The sequence below is a fragment of the Aspergillus lucknowensis genome, assembly GCF_044049455.1.
Source record: "Aspergillus lucknowensis strain CBS 449.75 chromosome Unknown BJX67scaffold_66, whole genome shotgun sequence".
NCBI classification, from domain to species: Eukaryota; Fungi; Ascomycota; class Eurotiomycetes; order Eurotiales; family Aspergillaceae; genus Aspergillus; species Aspergillus lucknowensis.
Window position 1 is genome coordinate 93,960 of NW_027263610.1, and position 20,727 is coordinate 114,686.

General features: G+C 53.2%; 10 protein-coding genes across 10 annotated transcripts; 6 read left to right on the top strand and 4 right to left on the bottom strand.

Annotated features, from left to right (window-relative positions):
* Positions 1-85: 85 nt before the first annotated feature.
* On the bottom strand, positions 86-1,316 carry BJX67DRAFT_391199 (glycoside hydrolase family 16 protein; the record flags this gene model as incomplete). Its single annotated transcript, XM_071034739.1, has 3 exons — positions 86-850; positions 900-1,180; positions 1,223-1,316. 3 exons carry the CDS (start codon positions 1,314-1,316, stop codon positions 152-154), a joined length of 1,074 nt encoding a protein of 357 aa, XP_070881512.1. The 3' UTR covers positions 86-151.
* A 1,208-nt stretch (positions 1,317-2,524) lies between these two features.
* Positions 2,525-3,028, top strand: BJX67DRAFT_385557 (uncharacterized protein; the record flags this gene model as incomplete). Its single annotated transcript, XM_071033887.1, has 1 exon — positions 2,525-3,028. One exon carries the CDS (start codon positions 2,525-2,527, stop codon positions 3,026-3,028), a length of 504 nt encoding a protein of 167 aa, XP_070881513.1.
* Positions 3,029-5,066: 2,038 nt separating this feature from the next.
* On the top strand, positions 5,067-6,464 carry BJX67DRAFT_385558 (Zn(II)2Cys6 transcription factor domain-containing protein; the record flags this gene model as incomplete). Its single annotated transcript, XM_071033888.1, has 2 exons — positions 5,067-5,159; positions 5,211-6,464. 2 exons carry the CDS (start codon positions 5,067-5,069, stop codon positions 6,462-6,464), a joined length of 1,347 nt encoding a protein of 448 aa, XP_070881514.1.
* A 926-nt stretch (positions 6,465-7,390) lies between these two features.
* On the top strand, positions 7,391-9,357 carry BJX67DRAFT_296070 (uncharacterized protein). Its single transcript, XM_071026882.1, has 6 exons — positions 7,391-7,746; positions 7,801-8,185; positions 8,239-8,356; positions 8,405-8,469; positions 8,522-8,552; positions 8,612-9,357. The coding sequence occupies exons 1-6, from the start codon at positions 7,642-7,644 to the stop codon at positions 8,922-8,924; spliced, it is 1,017 nt and encodes a 338-aa protein (XP_070881515.1). The 5' UTR covers positions 7,391-7,641; the 3' UTR covers positions 8,925-9,357.
* On the top strand, positions 9,159-11,561 carry BJX67DRAFT_296302 (FAD-binding oxidoreductase). Its single transcript, XM_071026883.1, has one exon. It carries the CDS (start codon positions 9,791-9,793, stop codon positions 11,297-11,299), a length of 1,509 nt encoding a protein of 502 aa, XP_070881516.1. The 5' UTR covers positions 9,159-9,790; the 3' UTR covers positions 11,300-11,561.
* A 685-nt stretch (positions 11,562-12,246) lies between these two features.
* BJX67DRAFT_385560 (uncharacterized protein) lies at positions 12,247-13,013 on the top strand (the record flags this gene model as incomplete). The annotated part of the gene is made up of 2 exons (XM_071033889.1): positions 12,247-12,457; positions 12,505-13,013. 2 exons carry the CDS (start codon positions 12,247-12,249, stop codon positions 13,011-13,013), a joined length of 720 nt encoding a protein of 239 aa, XP_070881517.1.
* A 1,315-nt stretch (positions 13,014-14,328) lies between these two features.
* Positions 14,329-15,683, top strand: BJX67DRAFT_385561 (phosphatase PAP2 family protein; the record flags this gene model as incomplete). Its single annotated transcript, XM_071033890.1, has 3 exons — positions 14,329-14,403; positions 14,459-15,000; positions 15,050-15,683. The coding sequence occupies 3 exons, from the start codon at positions 14,329-14,331 to the stop codon at positions 15,681-15,683; spliced, it is 1,251 nt and encodes a 416-aa protein (XP_070881518.1).
* A 1,436-nt stretch (positions 15,684-17,119) lies between these two features.
* Positions 17,120-17,474, bottom strand: BJX67DRAFT_296340 (uncharacterized protein). The gene has a single exon (XM_071026884.1). It carries the CDS (start codon positions 17,359-17,361, stop codon positions 17,161-17,163), a length of 201 nt encoding a protein of 66 aa, XP_070881520.1. The 5' UTR covers positions 17,362-17,474; the 3' UTR covers positions 17,120-17,160.
* On the bottom strand, positions 17,120-18,514 carry BJX67DRAFT_366204 (uncharacterized protein). Its single transcript, XM_071030374.1, has one exon. The coding sequence runs from the start codon at positions 18,386-18,388 to the stop codon at positions 17,588-17,590; it is 801 nt and encodes a 266-aa protein (XP_070881519.1). The 5' UTR covers positions 18,389-18,514; the 3' UTR covers positions 17,120-17,587.
* Positions 18,499-19,938, bottom strand: BJX67DRAFT_391203 (major facilitator superfamily domain-containing protein; the record flags this gene model as incomplete). The annotated part of the gene is made up of 1 exon (XM_071034740.1): positions 18,499-19,938. The coding sequence occupies one exon, from the start codon at positions 19,936-19,938 to the stop codon at positions 18,664-18,666; it is 1,275 nt and encodes a 424-aa protein (XP_070881521.1). The 3' UTR covers positions 18,499-18,663.
* Between the last annotated feature and the right edge of the window lie 789 nt (positions 19,939-20,727).

Here is a 20,727-nt window from a genome sequence, read left to right on the forward strand (position 1 = left end):
TATCGACATTATTGTCGAGGGTCTCAGGGGAGCATTCATTCTATTCTGACCCTAAATCGCTAATAAAACATCTGCGATCCCACATGCCATGCAGACATTCCACCAACCCATACGAACGCAAGGACTGTGCCGCATTTCCGTGACTGGCGCATTAGAACAGGACCTTCCCAGCAATCACTATCGCAACAATCCCAAGAATTGAAGACATCCCTGCCGCTGAACCACGCACCGAAACACCCAACCCGTAAACAGGAGTATAACTAGGAGTGGGTACCGCACTAGAAGTTGGACACACGCTGGGGGTAACAGTAACACTCACGGTCACGCTGGAGCTAGGCGCAACTCGCGTGGTCGTCGGGATAACTGGGATACTCGAGCTCTGACCCTCGCCCTCCGTCTCGTCCTCCGAAGTCGCGTTTGACGCACTGATACTCGTATACGACCCTGTCCGATCTGTATAGGTATACTCCTCAGCCGGGTTATAGTTCACGATCCTCACAGACTCAAGATACATTGAGAACGGCCCCTGGGTGTAGTCCGTCTCCCCACCAGCCCACTCAATCGTCCCGGGGGAATTACTCGGGTCGCCGCCGGCCCAGATCCCAATGCGCACGCGCATGGGTGTCTGCGGGTAATTTTTGCCGCCGACGGCGTCGGCGTAGTTGAGTGTGCGGACGAGCGTCCCGTCCACAAACCATTGCGTTGCGGATTCCGTCCAGCTTATGCTGTATGTGTGGAAGGTTTCTTCCGGGGAGGAGACGGAGACGGTGATGGCGCGGTCGTAGGAGGTTGTGTTTCCTTTACCGAAGTAGTTGGTTTGGATTTGGTTGTCGAAGGTACTCACTTGTTCCTGTTGTCTGTCAGTGGCCGTTTGATTGCAGGAAGGGAGAGAAGAGTACCCAGTCGATCTCATCGAGATCATCAGACTCGAGGATAGCAGTACTGACGATACCAGTGCCACTGGCAGCGCGAAATCTAGCCTCGATGTAGCCGAAGAAGATGTAGAATTTGGTTTCGATGGTCGGAGCGTCGCCCTGTTCGTTGATGGTGAACAGGGCACCGAGATCGGTGCTCGTTACCGTGCCCGACGTTGTGGTCCAGCCATCGAAGGCCGAGTCGCCGGTGGTAAAGTTGGTACTGAATCTGTACGTAGCAAGACCGTCATTGGGGTCGCATGTTTCTGACTTCGTTAGTAGCGAAGTGGAGGGGAGTATGGACTTACCCTCAAGCGGATTACACTCTGTGTAGGTCTGAGCAGCGCAGGACTGGATCACCGCTACGACTGCAATTGCAGTCCACTTGAAACTGATTCTCATCTTCCTTGCTGTGGAAGCGAATGTCTTTGAACTCGAGATTGGAATTGAAAGAGACTACAGCGGGGGGTTCCAGAGTTATAGTTATACTGTGGCAGTCAGCCCATTGACGGTCTACGTAGCCACTCTCCACAGCAGCCTGATGTACAATGCGTATTCCGATTCGCTGATGAGCGAAAACTTCCTTTCCTATCCCAGATGCCACCGAAAAAGCTTGTAGATGCTGACGATCCAGCTTGCGTGGCGAGCGCCGACAAGATGTTCCTGGCCACAGATGGTTGGCTGGTTCCTGGGCGACCATGGAACCGATCTCGAAGGAAGTACGGTTGGTCCGGATTTACACAAGCGTGGCTTGGTTCTTTACCTTTTGAGGGGGCTACGTCAGCTGCGTCGTGGGCGACCATTCCCGCCCTGGTAGGGTATATCCTGTCCAAGCCCTATCGCGTGGCAACGGAAGTGGCACGGCTTAGATTCAATTCAAAGGAGTTCAAACCAAGACACAAACAAGGATGGAGCCAGACGCCGTAAATAAAACCCGGGTTTCGCGTCCGCGTTTGCCTGGGAGTACCTGGACTCGTGTAAGAGTGCAGAATGTTCAAGGTAAAGAAGGGCTCCAGCTGCTGTCTCTGTATATTATGCTATTACTTCCCACAAACGCACATCGGGCTTACTCTTATTGTCATTAGCGAGGAGATAGACGAGAAGGTGGTCTTTCCACCAACCCCGCAAAAAATGAACTTCGGTCGAGTTCCTTGCTTCCCTGGCCAATCCACCACAACCATGACGCAGCGTTTCCAAGCATGGAGACCGGTGCGAAATTCGCACTTCATCATTTAGCAGCGGAATCACTCCTGTCACTTGCAGAATTTCTAGAGCTTTGTCGAAGTAGCCTCTAAGCGTGATGTCGTCAATCTCTTTATTCTGCGCGTTCAATACAGATCCAGAAATGCCACTCGATGAAAGTTCCCTCCACCCGTCTATTAGGTCAAGTAAAAAGTCGGTTCTCTCACATTCAGCTCTCTGCCTTTCCGCTGCCAGAGGTCTTTTTGATTCAATCAATCATTTGCTCCCCAACAGGTGGCGGTGGCTGTGATTGTTGACCTGGCACATAGCAGCCTTGTAGACTGGGGGAGTACTTAGGCGCCGCTGCCTCGAGCCATGAACGATATGGCTATGCTGCGTTTGGCCTCACAGTCGCGCCCTACGCGTACATGTCAGTCCTCAACCTCGTCGCCACCTGCTTGACCGCCGAGTATCCTCTCCTATACATGGTGCGCACAGCAATAATGGAGGAGGCTGAAGCGGACGGCGGAAAATTTAGCGGCGCGATCGCGGATCTCGACCTTGACACGATAAACATTGCGTCACACCCTATTTACAGAATGTCTCTCAACGCAATTTTGGGGTTTTTGCTCTCCCTTGTTCCCCTAACCATCGCCGGTGTTGTCTCCCGATTTCAAGCGGGGAGTAGCTCTACTCTTCAGCGCGTGGTTATGATGGCTTGGCTTGTGTTCGGAACATTAGGGGGAGTGTGGTTCTCATCTTTCTTGTATGGGTTTCAGGATGCTTATGATGAATTAAATACCTTCCCAAGTATAGTTGATATTAGGCCGATTTTGGAGTTCTTTATTAAGGGTGGTGTTTTGGCGCTGGGTGGTTTCGTGCTCGTGGGCAAGATGATTAATGAGTATGGTGCATGCATTTACTTGGATTAGGTTTGTCTTTTTGACCTTCGACGGATTTTGTTGGCTTCATGATACCAAGGAATGGCTCAAGCAGCGCAAGCGGAAGAGGTTGGCTGAAGAGGATGGGTATTATAAAGTCATCTTTGATTAACCAGGCGGCAGACTTTCTTGTTCTATAATTAAATTATACAATCCCCTGTGCAGTCATAGATTAGCTCACAATTCATAATTTATTAGCCAACTAGTCAGTGCTTGCTTTTCCTCCTTTATGAACCGCCCTCAACGGCAGAACGAAGATATGTATTAGCTCGTTGGCTCGAACCTGCCGACATCTATTCTCTCAATCCATTTCTCTATTGGCATAACGCGTTGAACTCGGGAAGTTCCGCTCCGCTGTGGGCTGCCAAACAGGGGAATGAAGCAACAGCTCGTATCAGCATTCAGAACGCCGCTGCTGTGGGCTGCGAGGAAAGGTCATGAGGCCGTGGTAAAACTCTTGCTTGAGACCGGGCATGTTATGTCGGCTCAAAGGATATCTATTGTCAGACACCACTATCTATTGCTGTGCGACAGAGTCATGAAGCGGTGGTAAAGCTCTTGCTAGAGACTGGGCGGGTTAGTCTGGAGTGGGAGAATCGCCATGGTCACACGCTGCTCTCCTTTGCCGCACAGGGAGGGCATGACGCAGTGGTGAAGCTATTACAGGCCGGACAGGTCGGTAACCCAAGACCTCTTAATGAAAGTACAGAGGAAAGGCGTACGCCAACTGCACATCTCCGAGAACAGGTGTACCTTGACACCCACGATGATGCCTTTCTGATTATCAAGAATATTTTGTCAAAAGGGGCTGAGCTTCGGAGGTATCTGTGTCACCGTGTAGGGTACCTATTTCCAGGTAGATACCCTGTCCGTTATTTGGTATTCAGGACAAGCCAATCCTCCAAACAGGAAGGCCGGTCGTTTTCGCGAATTCCGACTCCCATGGCTGGTGCCTGGCTATTGAGGTATAATTCTAGCCCATGTTAGCCCCAAAATTTATTGCGCGGTTTCATTCATGGCCGCTGTTCGCAGACCTCATGAGCAATACTCACTGGCAAAGCTCTCGTACTACGGGGGTTAGCCTTGGGACTGTACTTGGCGCAACATTCGCGCATCTCTTCCCCGACAATTGTCGGCGGGATGATCATCAACGGGGTCGTCGACGCGGAGGACTACTACAGCCTCGCGTGGGAGTCGAACATCTACGAGGCAGATAGACTCATTGACCTCTTTGTCGAGTCGTGCTTCGGCGCCGGTCCAGCGAATTGCTCATTCTGGGAGATTCCGTCCAGAATATCAGGTCGAGACTCGATAACCTCCTCCAGGATCTCAAGTACAACCCTATTCCAATGCCCCCGTCATCAGAAACTTGCCCCCTGCCGATTCTGGCGACATACTTCGACCTCAAGCAACTCATCGTCCAAGCAACGTCTGTCCCTCTGTCGCCCTGAAGATGAAGCTTGTCGGCATTGGCAGTCTTGGCCTCAGGCACGACTGCCTCGGCGCCGAGGGTTCGCCGTTATTCTAGCTGTATTTGGTTAGTCTGCATCCGTCGGATCCGGAATAGCTATATCCCGAAGCCCCCCCACCGGAGCTCTGAATCTCCCCCAGAGCGAGCAAGTTACAGGGACCCCCAACTCGGACAAGCAGGACTCGTACGAGCCTCGAGCCCCAGGAGCTATTGACAGAATGTTCTCATTCGCCATCGCCGGCAGTGTCGCAATCAATCGTGCGGGAGAGATATTCACGCTCCCCGCCCAGCTCTTCAAGACACATGTCCAGAACCAAGTGCCTCGGATCGCCTCGAGATGAGAACTGAAACAACGCCTTTCAGACTCAATTTCATTAAGCTTGGCGGTGTCATACCCGCCTTGAAAAGGGCCCCTCCCTCCAAGGCGCTCAAGCTTCCTGACTCGCGCTTGCTACCCCCCCCCCCCTTCTCTTTGGAGACTTGAGGTGGAGCCGCGAGAAAAGGCCGCTCGATCACCCCGATGATAATTTATGAATGCTCTCCTTCACGATTCTAGGTATGGCAAGCGTCCCGGTGCCCGCGGCAAAGAGACGCAAATTCCACCATAAATCGAGATGGGGCTGCGCCCCGTGCAAGAAGCGGAGGATCAAGGTATAGCAACGGGACCGTTTTCACTCCAAAGAGAGAATTAACGTTGGGCAGTGTGATGAGAAAAAGCCAGTGTGCAGCAACTGCTTCCAGCGGTCTGTCGAGTGCTCTTTCAAGGGCCTTCAACCTGCTTCAAAATGTCAAGAACTCTCCACGGTTGCCAGCGCCAACTTCCCGCGGGCGATAGCACTTGGATTACCTGCCCAGCTATCTGACCCGGGGGGTCTCCCCCGTTTCTGTCGCCGCAATACGCAAGACTCTGAGCTCTACTACCATTTCCGGGTCTGTACGGCCGCGGCCTTCACAAAGCCAGGATCACCGTCTCTTAAGAAATTATTCCGCGAAGATATTCCCAAACTATCGGCTTCCTTCCCTTTCTTGGGCCATGGCCTTCTGAGCGTCGCCTACATCCACCTGGCCAGCATGTCACAGCAGGAAACATCGGAGAAGCTCCTGACGGAAAGCGCGTACCACGTTAATCAGGCCCTCCCAGGATATTTGGAGTCGATCAAAAACATAACAGCGGAGAACTCATCTGCTCTATTTGGTTTTGCCATGTTCGTGGTGCTGATTTCATTTGCAAACTCGAGCGAGGAGGCTGGCGTCCTGCTTCAAAGGGCGAAAGACCAGCCATATAAACCAGAAGAGGCACACAGTCTATCGGCTGCAGCAGCACGAGTCGCTCACTGTATTCAGAACATCTTTGGAATTTTCTGGAGATGCCAACAGTGGATTTCATCTGGTCCATTATCTCCCGCCATCCGACGATACATCCCACCAGCACTAAACGGGGATTTGCTGGAATGGATCCGCGTGGAAGACAAGCGCCTTATGGCATTGAGTCGGCTGTGGGAAGACGATCCCACAGTAACATTAGCACATTCGTACGCCCTATCTGCCTCTCTCACTTGTCTTCGAGATACGTTTGCGATGGTCACCCAATTGATCGTCTTGCCACCTCCGAAGAATGACGAGGAGAACGAAGTGGGCACAAGACGTCATGACCTGACAGAAATTCATAGGGAGCTCTCTGCAGGACGTCTGGATGATTACCCCAGTGTATTCACGTGGTATATTCGATTGTCGCCCGACTTTATCGGCCTGATGGAAGAGGGGAACGCGTATGCGATGGCCGTACTCGCACACTACGCAATCATACTCGACAGAGCCTGTTCTGACAGATGGTGGGCATGTCGACTCCCCCAGCATTTTGTATCGATAGCTGAGTTCATCCTTGGAGAGGATCGGAGGGGGTGGATTGAATGGCCGCTGATGGTCGTCACGGATCTTGACCACACCAGAGGATAGAATGTCTCTGGGTCAACCAGGGAGAAGCTGAGGGCGCAGATCTCAGATTTCCCCAACCACGGCACGAAGGGTTCATACCTGTTGGTAGTCCGCCACGACTTGCTCCGGAAACCTACCCAGGGCCCCCACACGGCGTAGTACCAAGTCATCGGGAAAGCCAAATTCTTTGCCGGTTAGGTCTCAATTCTCTTTGCACATGATTCTTGCGGCTAGCAGAGCAACCCGACCGGCTCGCGGTGTCGCGTGGTGTGTTCCACGGATGCCTTATCGGAATGAGTCGGTTAGGGATTGGAGACACTCCCAGGATGGATGAATACGCCGGCCACCGCGCTACCACCTTAGGCTGTGATTAGCTGAATGAAACTGAGACCACCGAACGACGCATGTTGTCCGATCCCTGCTCTGGATTCAAGCCCACAGCGTAGATTACTATCTTTGGTATTGAGACATAATCAAGTCCAGTTCAGGTCCATCTCCTCTCCTTCGGATCGCCGGCTTTGTATTCGCTCGATACGAATTCACACTGCCGATCGAACAGAGCGCCCGTGTGGGGAAATGGCTGTTGAAGAAGTATATTGGATACCCCCCAGAAATGACATCAACGACTGTTCTAGAACACCCATTCGCCTTCACTCCCGGCCACTTCTCCACCTCTCGTCCGGGGGAGAGAATTGAAACTTTGCAAATCTGAACCTCTTCGGAACTCTTCGCCGATGGAGGTCGGCAACGGTGGTTCACCGATTGGATAAACGTCTACCAGCTCCCTGAACCACGTTGACCGATACTGGTACTGGATACCCATCCCCGCGCAGCCAGTTGGGCTTCCGTTACACAATCCACCTCGTGTTTCGGTAGTCTGCAGGCAAAGCCGGAGAGTTTGGCAACCCGAATGCTTCCATAGTCCTGGGTTGGCGAATTTTCGAGCAAAGTCGTATAAATTCCTGGATCACAGATGTCCTCTTCTCCTGCGCCGTTCCAACTTATCTCCTATTCCTTGGTCAGTCTCCACATCATCGTTCAAATTCCTTGATGGGCACTCTACCTCCTTGGTGCAGCTCATTGTCCGCGAAGGATCCCCCTTGAGAGTCAGATAGCACACTGTTCCAGCAGGAAACATGGACATTGACACATTTGGGGAGTCTTCGGTCGTCGCCCAGTCGACACTATACTGTCTGATATGGACCGAATTCGGGATTTGTACGGTGGTTATCCTCCTGCGAGGGTACTCGCAGCTGCTGGTCTTTCGACGGCCGTGTGTCGACGATGCCATCATGGTTGGGGCGTATGTGAGTGTCAAGCTGCTGCAATTCGCTCGTCGCTAACCTGTCGTTTGTAGATAATGCAGGCCGTTGCCTCTGGCCTCAGCACCGCGTCGACACACTGGGGTCTAGGAGACGATCTAGCGGATCTAATGCGCGACCCGCGCAATGTCGTCAATATGCTCAAATATGCGATGATCTCGATGCCCTTCGGCGTGCTGGGTCCTATGCTCGGCCGAATATCCTTCATCCTCTTCCTCCAGACGACCGTGTTGACCGTCCATAACGTCCGCCGCAAGGTCCTGTGGGGTGTGATTGCCCTTCAAGTGATTATCAACGTTATCCCTATCATCCTGGAATTTACCAAGTGCAAGCCGGTCGAGGCGTTATGGGATCCCTTCGTACTTAGAGATGCGTGCCGGCCGGCGATGGTAATTCAGCGATATGGGTATTTCCAGGGGGGTACGCGCTTGTCTCCCGGACTATATGACCACACGTCAAACTAATATTAGCAGCCTTCAATGCCTTTACAGACCTGTTTCTGATCGTCATTGCCCTGCTGGTGATCATACATCTCAAACTGCGTCTCCAAACTAAGATTGCGCTATGTCTGATCCTATCCCTCAGCTCCTTGTAAGTCGTGCCTCACGATGCCCGGGCTCTAATCGCTGACATGGAAAGGGCGATGGTGGCTGCTATTTCGAGAACCACCCACCTTCGACTGATGACGACGACATCATTCAGTTGTGCGCTCAATCCTGGCTGAGATATAAGGCAGAAACTGACATGCACCAACAGATGCATCAGCCATGTGCACAATCTGGTTCCTGTAAGAACCGAATCCTGTCCAGCCTTCAATCCTGTTTCTCTCCTCTAATAGTCCCGCAGAACAGAAGGCGCCGTCATCATCGTCACAGCGTCTATTCCGCGCCTCCGCCCGATCGCATGCCTGCGCAGGACAACCAGGTCCACGTTTACGAATGTCTTTAGCGACGATAACCCCGCGTCCAGTGGGCCGTCGGCGCAGCGTCGATTTGAAAGACTCAGGTATCGAAAATGCTCTCCTGACGATCCGGTTTATCCCAAGCGGGCGCGGACACGCGCGCGGTGGGATGATTTCGACTGTGAGAGTCAGGACTTTATAGCGTTGGAGTCGGATGTATCAGGCCGCCATTCAATGCAGAAGTTTATTCATTCTTAAAAGTGTTTAATAAATGCCGGCAGTCATTTCCCAAAGCTATCGTTTGCAGTGCAACATACTCCTGCTGCTGTATCTTTCAAGAGTATGGCCATGTCATGTCACGGTTAACCCTCTGTTCGTATCTGTTGACACTTGATGGGAAGACGAAAACACGAGAATCTATTGTGCCCGATGTATCAGCCATGTCAGCTTAAACTCATCGTGTTCATTGTTGTCTTCGACGGACTCGACGATTCAAGTCAGCGCTTCCCCCCAGGGATGCATGTGAAGAGCCGATGAGGGCCGGGGTCGACGGATATGCAGGAGGCGTGAACCACCCACCAACAACTCCATTCACGAATATTTCTCTACGAGCAGAGCCAAAGCAAAACACCTTCCGACAACTCCCAGACCAGAGTGCAATCACCTCACCCCGGGACAGCTGCGGATGCCGAGCTTCAAACCCTTGCGGTTGTGCTGACGCTGGAGAACCCAACAATCTCAGCCAACCAGATTCGACTCTATACGCCAGCGCGGCGATCTCAACTTTTCGACGAGTCAGTCTGTGGATCTCACAACGTTCTCAGATTCTCAGATTCTCAGGCTGCCCACCCTGCCGAGGTGCGTATTTGCGTATTGCCGGAATGAAGGCCTGTCGTCGTAAATTCGTACAGGAATCCGATGGAGCCGTCGACCGCTCGAACATGGTCCCGGTGTACGGTCAACAATGGACACGTTGAATCGGATCTGGTTCCGACGGCTCATATCTGCCTCAGGGGATTTCAGCAATCCTCAGCCGATATAAGAGTCTATCCGGCCCCTTTTCGTCTTCCCACGCGGCTTGTGTGACCTCGTCTCACGGGGATCTCGACCGTGTTGCTGCAGAGATGTTGCATACTCCCGGTACTTCGGCCATTGGCCTTGTCAGCCTGCTTCTTTCGGCCCTTCCTGCCTCAGCCTTTACCAAACCCGCAGGACCAGGGCCCTACGCCTGCGGAGATCTGACTCAATCGCTGGGCGATGAGATTGTCGTTACAAACCCCTTCTGCGCTGACTACCGCCAGTCCGTAAACACGTACTTCAACACGGAGCAGAGCAAATTCAAGCCCTCATGCATCGTCTACCCAACCTCTGCCGAGGATGTCTCCGTCGCAATCAAGGCCATCCGCGCCTCAGACTCCCGCTTCGCGATCAAGGCCGGCGGGCACAACCCCAATGACTTCTTCTCGTCCGTCGACAAGGGTGTCCTCATCGATCTGTCCTCCCTAAATGAGAAGAAGTACGATCCGGTAACGGAGCTCGCGACTTTCGGACCCGGAGGCACCTTCGGCGATATCTATGAATACCTCCTGCCGTACAACCGCACCGTCGTCGGTGCGCGGCTGGCTGGTGTCGGAACTGGTCTCGCTCTCTCTGGTGGCCTTTCGTACCTCTCCAGCCAGTACGGTATGGCATGCGACTCCTTCCGCGAGCTTGAGGTCGTCACACCGACCGGGGAGATCGTGACTGCCTCGGAGCACCTAAATCCAGACCTCTTCTTCGCCCTCCGCGGCGGCGGCGGGAACGCATACGGCGTCGTCACCAAGTATACCGTGCAATCGCGGCCCGCGGGGACATTCTACGCCGGTGTGGTGGTGTATCTCTTCCAGCAGAACCAGAAAGTGCTGGACGCAATCGGCAACTTTATCCAGTACAACGAGGACCCGAAGGCCGCTATCATCGGAACGTATATGAAGCTCCCCACACCGGATCTGGAGCTGAACCTCGACGAGGCGATCACCCTGTTCCTCGTGTACGATGGGCCCGACGCGGGCGATGCATTCAAGAACTTCACGGATATCCCGCACCTCATGAATACCTTGGGCCATCTGGACTACAACGGCGTCGTGAACATGCCTTTTCCCGGCAGCGCGGAGCTAAGCAGGGGACGGAACACGTTCCGTGTCACTGTTCAACCCGGCACAGACGAGGGTATCGATACATTGGCAACCCTCTACGAGAACTGGCGCGACTGGAGCGAGGAGAATAAGGGCAAATACCTCATCACCTCCCTGGACATCCAGCCCATCCCGAAGTCGCTGACAGACGCCTCGAACGCGTACCTCGGCGGCAACGCAATGCAGATGCCTGATGGGCCGTGGTACTGGGTGAACTACCTGCTCACCGCGTCGGAGTTACTCTGGGACGATGCTTACCAGGAGGTCCAGGAGAGCTTCAAGGAGCTGGTCAATGCCGTCCCAGCTGGCGAAGGGTTGCCGCTTTTTATTAATGATGCGAAGCTGGATCAGAACCCGCTTGTTACGTATGGCGGATACGAGAAGTTGAAGGAGGTTAAGGCCAAATATGATGCGGATGGATTCTTTAGTAGTTATACTGGTGGGTGGGAGTTTCCTTGATATTGTCGGAGGGTCGGTGGCTGTGTGGATGTAACGATTTGTTGCTTTTGGAGTGAGTTGCTTTCCAGGGATCTGCGTGAGGCAAACATCACGACTAGAGGAACGTATCCATCAATGTGTGCCATCGAAGCCAGCCGACAGAGTCGCGTATATAGCAATTCAAGCAGTAGAAATTTGCTGCCAAGGAAGGTCGTCGGGCTCATGCTCCGTTGGAGAGAACCTGGGTGTCGGTGTGTAGATGACAGTAGACGCCAGGAATCCGGTCTTCAGTGATCGACCACCTCCAGCGAGGTCTCAAGAAGCATCCGTCAGGAAAAACACACATCTTCCAGGACACTTCGAGCGGCTGCGGTGCTCACACCGCGCGAAGGGGTCCCTCCCCCACCACCAACAGCTTGGGGACGAGCCGACCAATCCAGCAACTTTATTCGCACAAGGTTCTGTAAGTTGTTCATCGACTGCAGTTGCCTGGACCCGAGTGGGCCAAGTACGCGCCGACATGCACGCAATGTCGCATTATAGCCATGATCCCCGGCCCGGCGCTTAACCACTGGACACGCCAGGGATGTTGCCCCCAAGCGGCAAGCTCAGCCCTGCCCCAGGCGCCTTACCTCTCCTCTCCCCAACGCTCCTGTTGGTTTTGTCGCCGTCCTTCTGGAGGGATATGCGGACTGCAGCTGCGCGGGCCGGTCCCGCGGCCGCATGAACAAAGTATGCGAGAATCGGCCGGCGCTTCGCTTCTCATAAACCGGATTTGGAAACGGGCGCTTCCATTTATAGTCCTTTGTGGTGTGGAGGGTCAAAGAGCTCGCTGGCGATGCGGCTTGATGGGATCTATAAATATCTGCCTTTCTCTTGCTGTGTTGGTCGGCCTCTTAACTTCGTCTTTCATCACCAGCGTTGCGTTCTCAAACCTCTCAGTTAATATGGCCGCCCAAAGAACAACCATGTCCCTCCATCGGACCCTTCTCTATCTTCTTTCTCTTCCTTCCATTTCGTTTTGTAGCGAGCAGGATATCCTCGGGAGTCCAAATATTGGTCCACCGCGTGCAGACGGAGTATCACCGCATGATGGGGTCAGTCTCGTTACGCGAACATTCTACTATGGTGCGAGCAACCCATCGCCGACGTTGACTCCTGCGCAAGATAGCCTTCGAGGTGAGTCGCAACTGCACTCTGGCCGGAATTTGGCTGACACAGACTAGAAGAGAATTCCACCCTCGGCGCGATTTACTACCCCCCTAACGAGAAACAATTTCACGACACAACCAACCCCTCAGCACAGGACTGGTGTTCTGCCTCCGAGCACTGCTTCCCAGGCGACTACTGCTTTTACCATGATGGAGACACACGGTGTTGTCCGGAGGGACTGAGCTGTTTCCAAATCAGCGGGGATGTATATTCTGAGCAGACCGTCCTCTGGTACGAGGAGGTCCATATCGTTGAGGATGAGAGTGATGAAATTGTGACTTCATGGAACCTCGAGAGTTCTGTGATGGTAATGAAGACGAGGATTGCCATTACAGCATCGTATCCGAGTGAGGGCCGGGCCATATATTCGAGTATGAGTGAGAGTGTTGTTCAAGCGGCGGAGACGGGATTGATGCTGGATGATACGCCGACACGGACGAGGACAGAGGTACAAATCCCTCCTGTAAAACCTTCACCATTCGGCGGGCTGGCGGGCATTCAGGATCAGGTAGTCCTTGGTTAGTCTGGAGCTTCTTCGAGCCTACACTCAATGATAATTTATCGCATATACTGCCACATTAGAAAAGTGTCGCGTCAACAACGATACCAAGACGGCATGAAATTTGTCGCGGAAGGTATCTCAAAGAGAAAAAGTAACTTCAGAAGAACAAGGCGTGGCATGATTGAGAGTGAGTCGTGTACTTTTCTGGAATATATAGTTTTGCTTGTCAGGGTCGAGCACTTTCCAGCCTCTGCAAAATGGGGATAGTCTTGATGAGAACTGACTCGATCAGCTCATTATTCTCAAATTCCCACTCTTCCTTCAGACTGATGGCTTCAATGTGCTCTCCGTTGGTGAGTGGCCTCCACTGTCGGCCGTAGGATTGGTGGTGAGGACATCACGTGACAGTAAGCACTGCTTGTTGCACAACTTTCGCGGGGAGCCACAGGAGAACGGGGTTTCAAAACAGCTGTTCACGGGCTTTTTGAGGGCACAAGGGCGAGAGAACGGATGGCAAGCACATGTTGTCGTGACAGTACTCCTCAATCTTGGAGTTGATGATCAAGATTCAGCGAAGAAGGGGAGGGGCGGATTTCAGCCCTGTTGGCAAATTGCGCCAACCAACGTTGACCGTGTGCTCAGGCTCCGTCTTCGTTCAATAGTGTGGATACGATCGACCATGGGCGAATGGCAGGCACGGAGACCAGCTCCGGCTGTTCCGTGGACGCAGCTCAACTGCAGCCCCCGGCGCCGCGACCGAATCTGAGCCTTGTGGTGGTCTCCTGACTTCCTTCCCTGAGCGGAGAGCACGAGAGAGCTGAAAGAGGAGTTGGGGATGGAGCAACTGCCCATCGATGCAGAGCGGGAACAATGAAGAGTTAACTCTTCTTGCAGAATTGGCTGCCTGGAAGAGCATTGCCTGCCATCTTGGTAAGAATCTGCTGTTGGGAAACCTTCAAAATTAAGTGAGGTTTCCTCTTTGGGCAGAATTGAAGGCTGCACGAGCGGAAATTCCGTCGGTTGCCGGCTGAGATTCTTTCCTCTCTCTTCTCCCCTTTCTGTGTTGCTCCTCTCCCATCCTTTCCAGGGCACCCTCTTTGCCCTCTTGCACGCTTTCCCACTTCCCAAGGGGCTTCTGCCTTTCTTTTCGACAGTGGTGTTTCTCCTCTTTTCTTGTTTTTCTTTTCTCCCCGCCCCTTGGTCCCCTCACGTGCTGTCTCTGTTCGCTCTCCCCCCAGCGCTTGTCCAGCTCTTCCACCTCCAAGTCGGCCAGTTCAGCTCTTCAATAGAGAATCGAATCCTGTTTTTAGCGTCGCCTCTGATTTCAGTCGCAGAAATGTCGACAAACAGTACGCAGACGATCGATTTGGGCAAGCCCCAGTTTGCCTCTCACACATGGGTTGAGCCGATCGTGCGTTTACTCTGCTCATAACCTTCTGGCACACTCTAACAATTCTTCTCATTAGATCGTCGTGAGCATTATGGTTGCCTCCCTCTTCTTCAATCGCACAAGACACTACAAGATCTTCGACAAGAATCGCAATTCCTTGGCCAAGCAAGAATTCCTCAAATCCGACATCGAAGCCACGTCCATGCCTTTACCAGACGGACAGAATAACCTCAAGAACCCACACGAACCGAAGCGACGCGTATACGGGTGGCTAGTGATCAGGACACCGAATTCCTCTCGCTTCGCCCATCATGTCCACAGTCGGATCCTGCAGAAGCTGCCGTTTTTAGTCGAGATGTTCTACTGGGTCCTCAATTACGCCTTCTATTCTTGCACGAAGGCGGTTGCGCAGGCGCTATCTCCTGCCGGGACGGACGTAGTGCAGCTGGCTCAGGACCACGGAATCGGCATTCTTGACTTGGAACATCGCTCTATTTTCCGCATCTTCTTTCCCATCGAAGAATCCGACTTTCAAGCTTTCTTCCTCAACAATCACAAAGGTTGGATGACCTTGTTCAACCGAATCTACTCCCTGGTTCATATTCCAGGAACAGTTGCGTAAGACTGGTCAAAGTTCTCTCCCACTGGATGTATGCTGACCGCTTAGTTTCATTTCCTGGTACTACTGGGCTGCTCCTGATTTTCAGCGATTCGCGATCGTCCGCCGCACGATGACGCTCGGCAATTTTGTCGCCTTCATAGTCTTCTGCTTTTATCCCTGCATGCCGCCACGGCTCCTCCCCGAGTCCTTCAACTTCCATGATACTGTACGACAAGAAAACGCAGAAAGTGTATGGGTTGGCGGCAAGATGGTCAATCAGCTAGCGGCTATGCCTAGCCTGCACTTTACTTACGCTTTCTGCATTGGGGCCACTTTCATGTACCACTCCAACTTCTGGTCTGTTTTGCAAGGTGGACGGAGGACTTTACGGTCCATGGCGTCCACGACTTTCTTTGTCGCCCTCGCCATTTTATATCCTCTCCTCGTGCTGTCTGTGATTGTGGCGACCGCCAACCATTACTGGTTTGATGCGACAGTTGCAATGGTGTCTGTGGGAATTTGTTTCCTCATCAACCGCATCTGGTTAATCCTGCTCCCCGCGGAGGATTTGTTGCTGTGGGCTCTGCGCCTCGAGAAGCCGGTCCCCACCACCGGGAGTCGGCTGCGCAACAGCCACCAGCAGACGAAGGGAGGCGAGCCGTTCGAGGAGTCGGAGCACCTGCTGGAGCGCTACGCATAATAGGATATTACGGCATATACACATTGATGTACGATACGGATCTTAATAGGCGCATGGTTCATCGCATATAGACATAGTGAGAACACATATCGTATGCATATAATGAAGCGTGATTTGGTAATTCAACTGATCACAGTCGTCAAGATCAACCTACATTCAACCGTAGCGTTCAAGGAGAGATCGTAGTTGCACTCTGTTCAAGGGACCTGCAAGGTTGATCGGTGCGGCCACAACCCCTTCCAGCTCAAGGCTCAAACTTCCAGTTCATTCTCATCCATTCACCGGACGACCTGGTATGTTAACCCCATGGACTTTGTCGGTCCAAGGCCATGTCGGAGACGAGGAGGTTTTACTCTGCTACCCCCAAACATCATTGCTACGACCCTCAACCACCGGCTGCCGTCCTGCCCCGGCATCAACCCGATTCATCCTCATCAACGCAATGGATGTGATAACGATACTGTTTGCGACGCATTCTGTCTGAGACAGCTACGAGCTGTTTTTTGTGTCGGGTCTATGGGTTGGCCAGTCAGAATTTGAGCATCGTCTTCCTCACGGGACTTAAGTATCTATGCAGTCTCGCGCTGGGGTCTTGTACCGAGGATGCAATGAGTGGAATATGCTTATTTTATAGTATTGGTAATGTTGTTAATGCCAATCAACCCAGAGAAAACTGAGTTAAGTACAGGCTGTCTTGAAGAACAAAGGAATTAGGCCAGCAAATGGAGGACTTGCACATGGTATAGGATGGAGACAACACGTAAAAGTCTCTTTGTCATCTTGCACGCACTGTATGCCGGTAAGATGGTATGCCAGCGATTTGGCCCCTGATCCTGCGACGCTAGCATGCCCAAATACCACAGCGCCAGCAGTACAGTGAGCCTCGGTTGGGAGGGTAGCGGTTCCTCCGGCCTCCCAGGGGACTGGGTTCGAGAGCTCCAGGGGGTGTCAACTCTGCGTATCGCCACGAACTCTTCGGTCGTGAACAGGAATCCGTAACGAGTTCGGTGTTGCTTCATATAGTAGTTTACTTGACTAAGTGCTTGCTTGAATTCCCTTTGCCAAGAGTCTGGTCCATGCCCGGCTGCAGGGTGGTACTCCATTTCCAGTCTGGTTTTATGTCGCCTGGGGAGCTTCACCAGCATCCACGGACAGGCGTGTCCTCCCGTTCATTATATTTGTGGCAGCCAGACCGATAAAAGATGCTCGAAGAGCCCGACAAATGCGAGGTTTGGCTTGTTGTAAGAGCAACTACAAAGAGGTTATTTAAGACTGTATGACTCCGCTGGTATACCGGATTAAATATTCCTCCGAGGCTAGCCGAGTCCCCGTTAACCCCAGGCGTCACCCAATCTGGATTGGACTTTATGAGCCACGGAGGTGCGAGCGACGCGGAGATTCAGATGACTGAGCGCGTAGGTGAGCGATCGTCGGGATGAAAGCGGAAGAAGAATCTGAGTTTCTAACTAAGGTCTATCTAGTGATATTTATACCTGTGAGGAAGCCTCCAATAGACCTTCAAGATAGCCATATTAGGAAAGAACAATTGAATGAGTGAAGCAAAATGAAGGAACGATTGAAGCAATATTAGGAGGTAGTAGAGCAGTAACACTGGCCAATCCTCATATAAAGCGGGATGACCGAGATCGTTGACGGTTGGCAGACTTGAAGTCACCATTCACTCCCACGAGTCTGTCGTCGCTCTTTTGTATGCCCAGCTGAGGGGTCTCCAGGTGCGATTTTGAGCTGTATAAGCTTCCAGCAGGAGCAATTCTTCTGTTATCCTCTCCAACCCTCTCGGACTTCACGTTATGGCCTGTCGAGCCCCCACTCGGGCGAATCCACTTGAATCGTCAAATTGCGCTATAGATCTATACATCTCTCCCCGGATCTTCCGCCTCCCATTAAGCAGCCTGCGGAAACTCCCACTCCTTATCGACCCCCTGTCCCTCCAACCAAGGCCGACAAGCCTCATACAACCGCCCCAACTCACCCCCGCCCAACCCAACAAACCGTCCAAAAAGCTCCTCGTCATACCGAGCAATAAACGCCAACCGAGCCGCCAGCAACAAATCCGCAAACCCAGCTTTCTCGCCCTCGAAGAACGGCCCCGTCTTCCCCTCTCTCCCCGCCAGCATCTTGACCAATGGTGCCGCGACAGTGGCACTTTCTTTCCAGAGGGCTTCGATTGTTTCCGCGTTCGTGGGACGGACTTCCGAGAGCGGTTTCCCGAAGGATCTGGAGCGCGTCTCGTGGAAGTATTTCTGGCCTCGTTCGTCTAGGTGGCTCACGACGCGGGGAACGATGAACGGGCGGATTGAGGGCTCCAATTGACTAACGATCTTATCGACGGCCAGGAGGAGAGCGTAGCTTGCGTCTCCCGATGGGAAGAGCGGCGGGGAGGGGAAGACCTTGTCAAGATGGAGGCCGATGGGGATGGAATCCATGATCGCGCCATTTGGATTCGAGGTCACGGACTTGTGGATGATTATCGGGACGGTGTATGGGATTCCGGAGGCATTGGGCGAGAGGCCGAGGCTTGTTGCGAGCGGCTTCACGTCCGGGTAGGAGGTCCAGGTTTGGGTGTAGGGGATGCCCTTGAAGTTGAGGATGGCGCGGACCTTGAGGGTGTGCGGGGACCAGGACTTGGTGGCAGTGGGCCGGTCGGAGTAGAGGTCGAAGAAATGGACGGATTCGTTGGCCATGGCGAGTTTACTGGAGATTTCCCAAGGACCAAGTGCAACGCTGAGAGCTTGTCGTTGACAAGAGAAAGGACAAGAAAGCTTGATGGATGATTCGCGGGGCTTTATGCAAGAAAATCGGAGGGAACCCCGGGGTGATGCGATACGAGCTAACCTGAGAAACGCATCATGAGTCACGGCCTGTGTGGCCAATAGAACGAACCATCGGAAAATTGGCAATGAAGGTGAAACTTCGCCGATTGCGGTCCCCGGTGTCCATATTCTGGTCCATCGCGGGGCTAGACGGCGGGCAGAGTCATCCTTGGAGCCGTCCTTCGGATTTCACGCCATAGAACAACCCATCCCCCAAGTAGCGAAGAAACCCCCGTGAAGAGAATAAGCGGTCCATAAGAGGTCCCATATCCAAAGCGCGGGTTAACGGGTATAGTTCCCGCGTTGAGCAGCTCCATACCCGCAAACCCTCCGCTTGCATATCCAATCCCCCGCACACCGTTGAGTAGGCCGTACAGCATGCCCGGGTCAATGGCCTCGTTCCTCTCGGCAGACTCGCGCTCCATCTGCTTGAGCATCCCGCCCCAGGTCGCGCTGTACCCGCCAGCGAAGAACCCGAACGTCGCAGAGAAGACGATGAGAAGGGCAATGCCGCCCTGCGGGGTGAAGCCCCAGAAGAGGAACGTGGAGATAGCAGAGCAAATAGGTGGAATCGCGGATACAGTCTGCGTGGAAAGGGAGATCCGTTTATTATCGCTCAACCACCCAAAGAAAGAAGATGCGACGATGCCGGGTGCGTTGAAAAGGGCCAGCATTAGGGTTCCCGAGGTCTGAGACAGCGACGCGACGTCTCGCGCGTAGGTGCTCAGATACGTCTGCGGAATACCATAGCTCGAGCTCTGGAAGATAATGGCGACACTGTAAAAGTAGATCGAGCGGTGTCTGAGGAAGTGCCACGGGATTCTGCGCGCTCGAGTCGTGCGAATGGAGAGCTGCGAGGGGTGCGTTGGGATCAAGAAGATAGCAACGATACTCGTGCTACCCACGATCGCAGTCCAGACTTTCAACGTTGTTTGCGAGCCGCAGGCGTCAATCAGCGCTCGAAACATAAACGGACAGCCGGTCCCAACAATGTTCTTGCAAGAGAGGACAATCCCGTATGCCAGAGCCCGGTTGCCGGTGGAATACCACTCCCCCAGAGACAGGGTAGTCGCACTATAAACCAGGGCACAGCCCAAAGCAGACGTGATTCCCTGAGTCACAAGCAAATGCCAGACGGTGGTACTATAGGACGACAGGAAGAAACTGGCACATGCGATCGCTGTGCCACTGAGAGCAGCAAGCTGGCGCCGATGAGCCCAGCGTCTGGTGAACAGCGCGAACAGGAAGGGCATGGAGAGGTACATGACGCCATTGGCGGTCGTTCCGATTACACCGGTGATGTCGCGGTCTCCATCCAGCTCCCAGTTGTTGAAGTAGTGCTCCTGGAATACGCCGTAGGTCATGGCGAAGCCTGTCGTGTCAGTAGAGGACAGCCCACAAGTGCGGGTAACGCACCCCATATTGGCAGCTGGAGGATTCCAGAGCCCACCAAAACCCCGATCTTCGTGTTTGCCGATTCCATGTCCCTTGGATTTCTCTGTTCCACGTCCGTGATTCTTTGCTGAGCCCTAAAAGAGCCGGTGAGAGAGAAGCTTTGAAGTTCTGGAGGGGTATGGGGGAGCTCGCGTGATTCATTACCGAGTCCGGCACGAAGGCCGATATGCCAACGCACTGGGCTCCTCCGTGGGAACCGTGATGTATATAAATGCTGTCCGCCTCATGAACCCACACCGAGTTTTGACGAGGTGAGAACAGCGTTATCCATCCAACGACATTCGTATAGTCCGATATCACAGGATGTTTCGGGGAGACAGCGTTGCAAGTGGATGCGCCGTTCACTACGAAGGCTACGATATGATTGTGCAGAATTCAACAAGGAATTCCCAGAAGACTTTCAAAGTCCAAACAGATACTCCCGTCTCGACAACGACATACTATCTCCAGTCGATCCCGAGCCCACTCGGGACGCATCCGACGCGAAGACCACGAACAGCACCAGCTCTACCTCACAACCAACCATTGCGCGAACGAAGCAAATCCCCAATCAAATAGCCCTTTTCAACCTCAAGCGCCCTCCTAGATCCGGTAAGCAGTATCGTACTGCGGGAACGGCTGAGGAGTGTTATTGTTCCCGGCGGACCGCAGCCGGCACCACTGACCCTCTCTGTCATACTGGGCGAGCACATAGCGCGAGTTGGCACTGCACAGGGCAATACAGCGATCCAATGTTTGGACAGGCCTGATTTGTG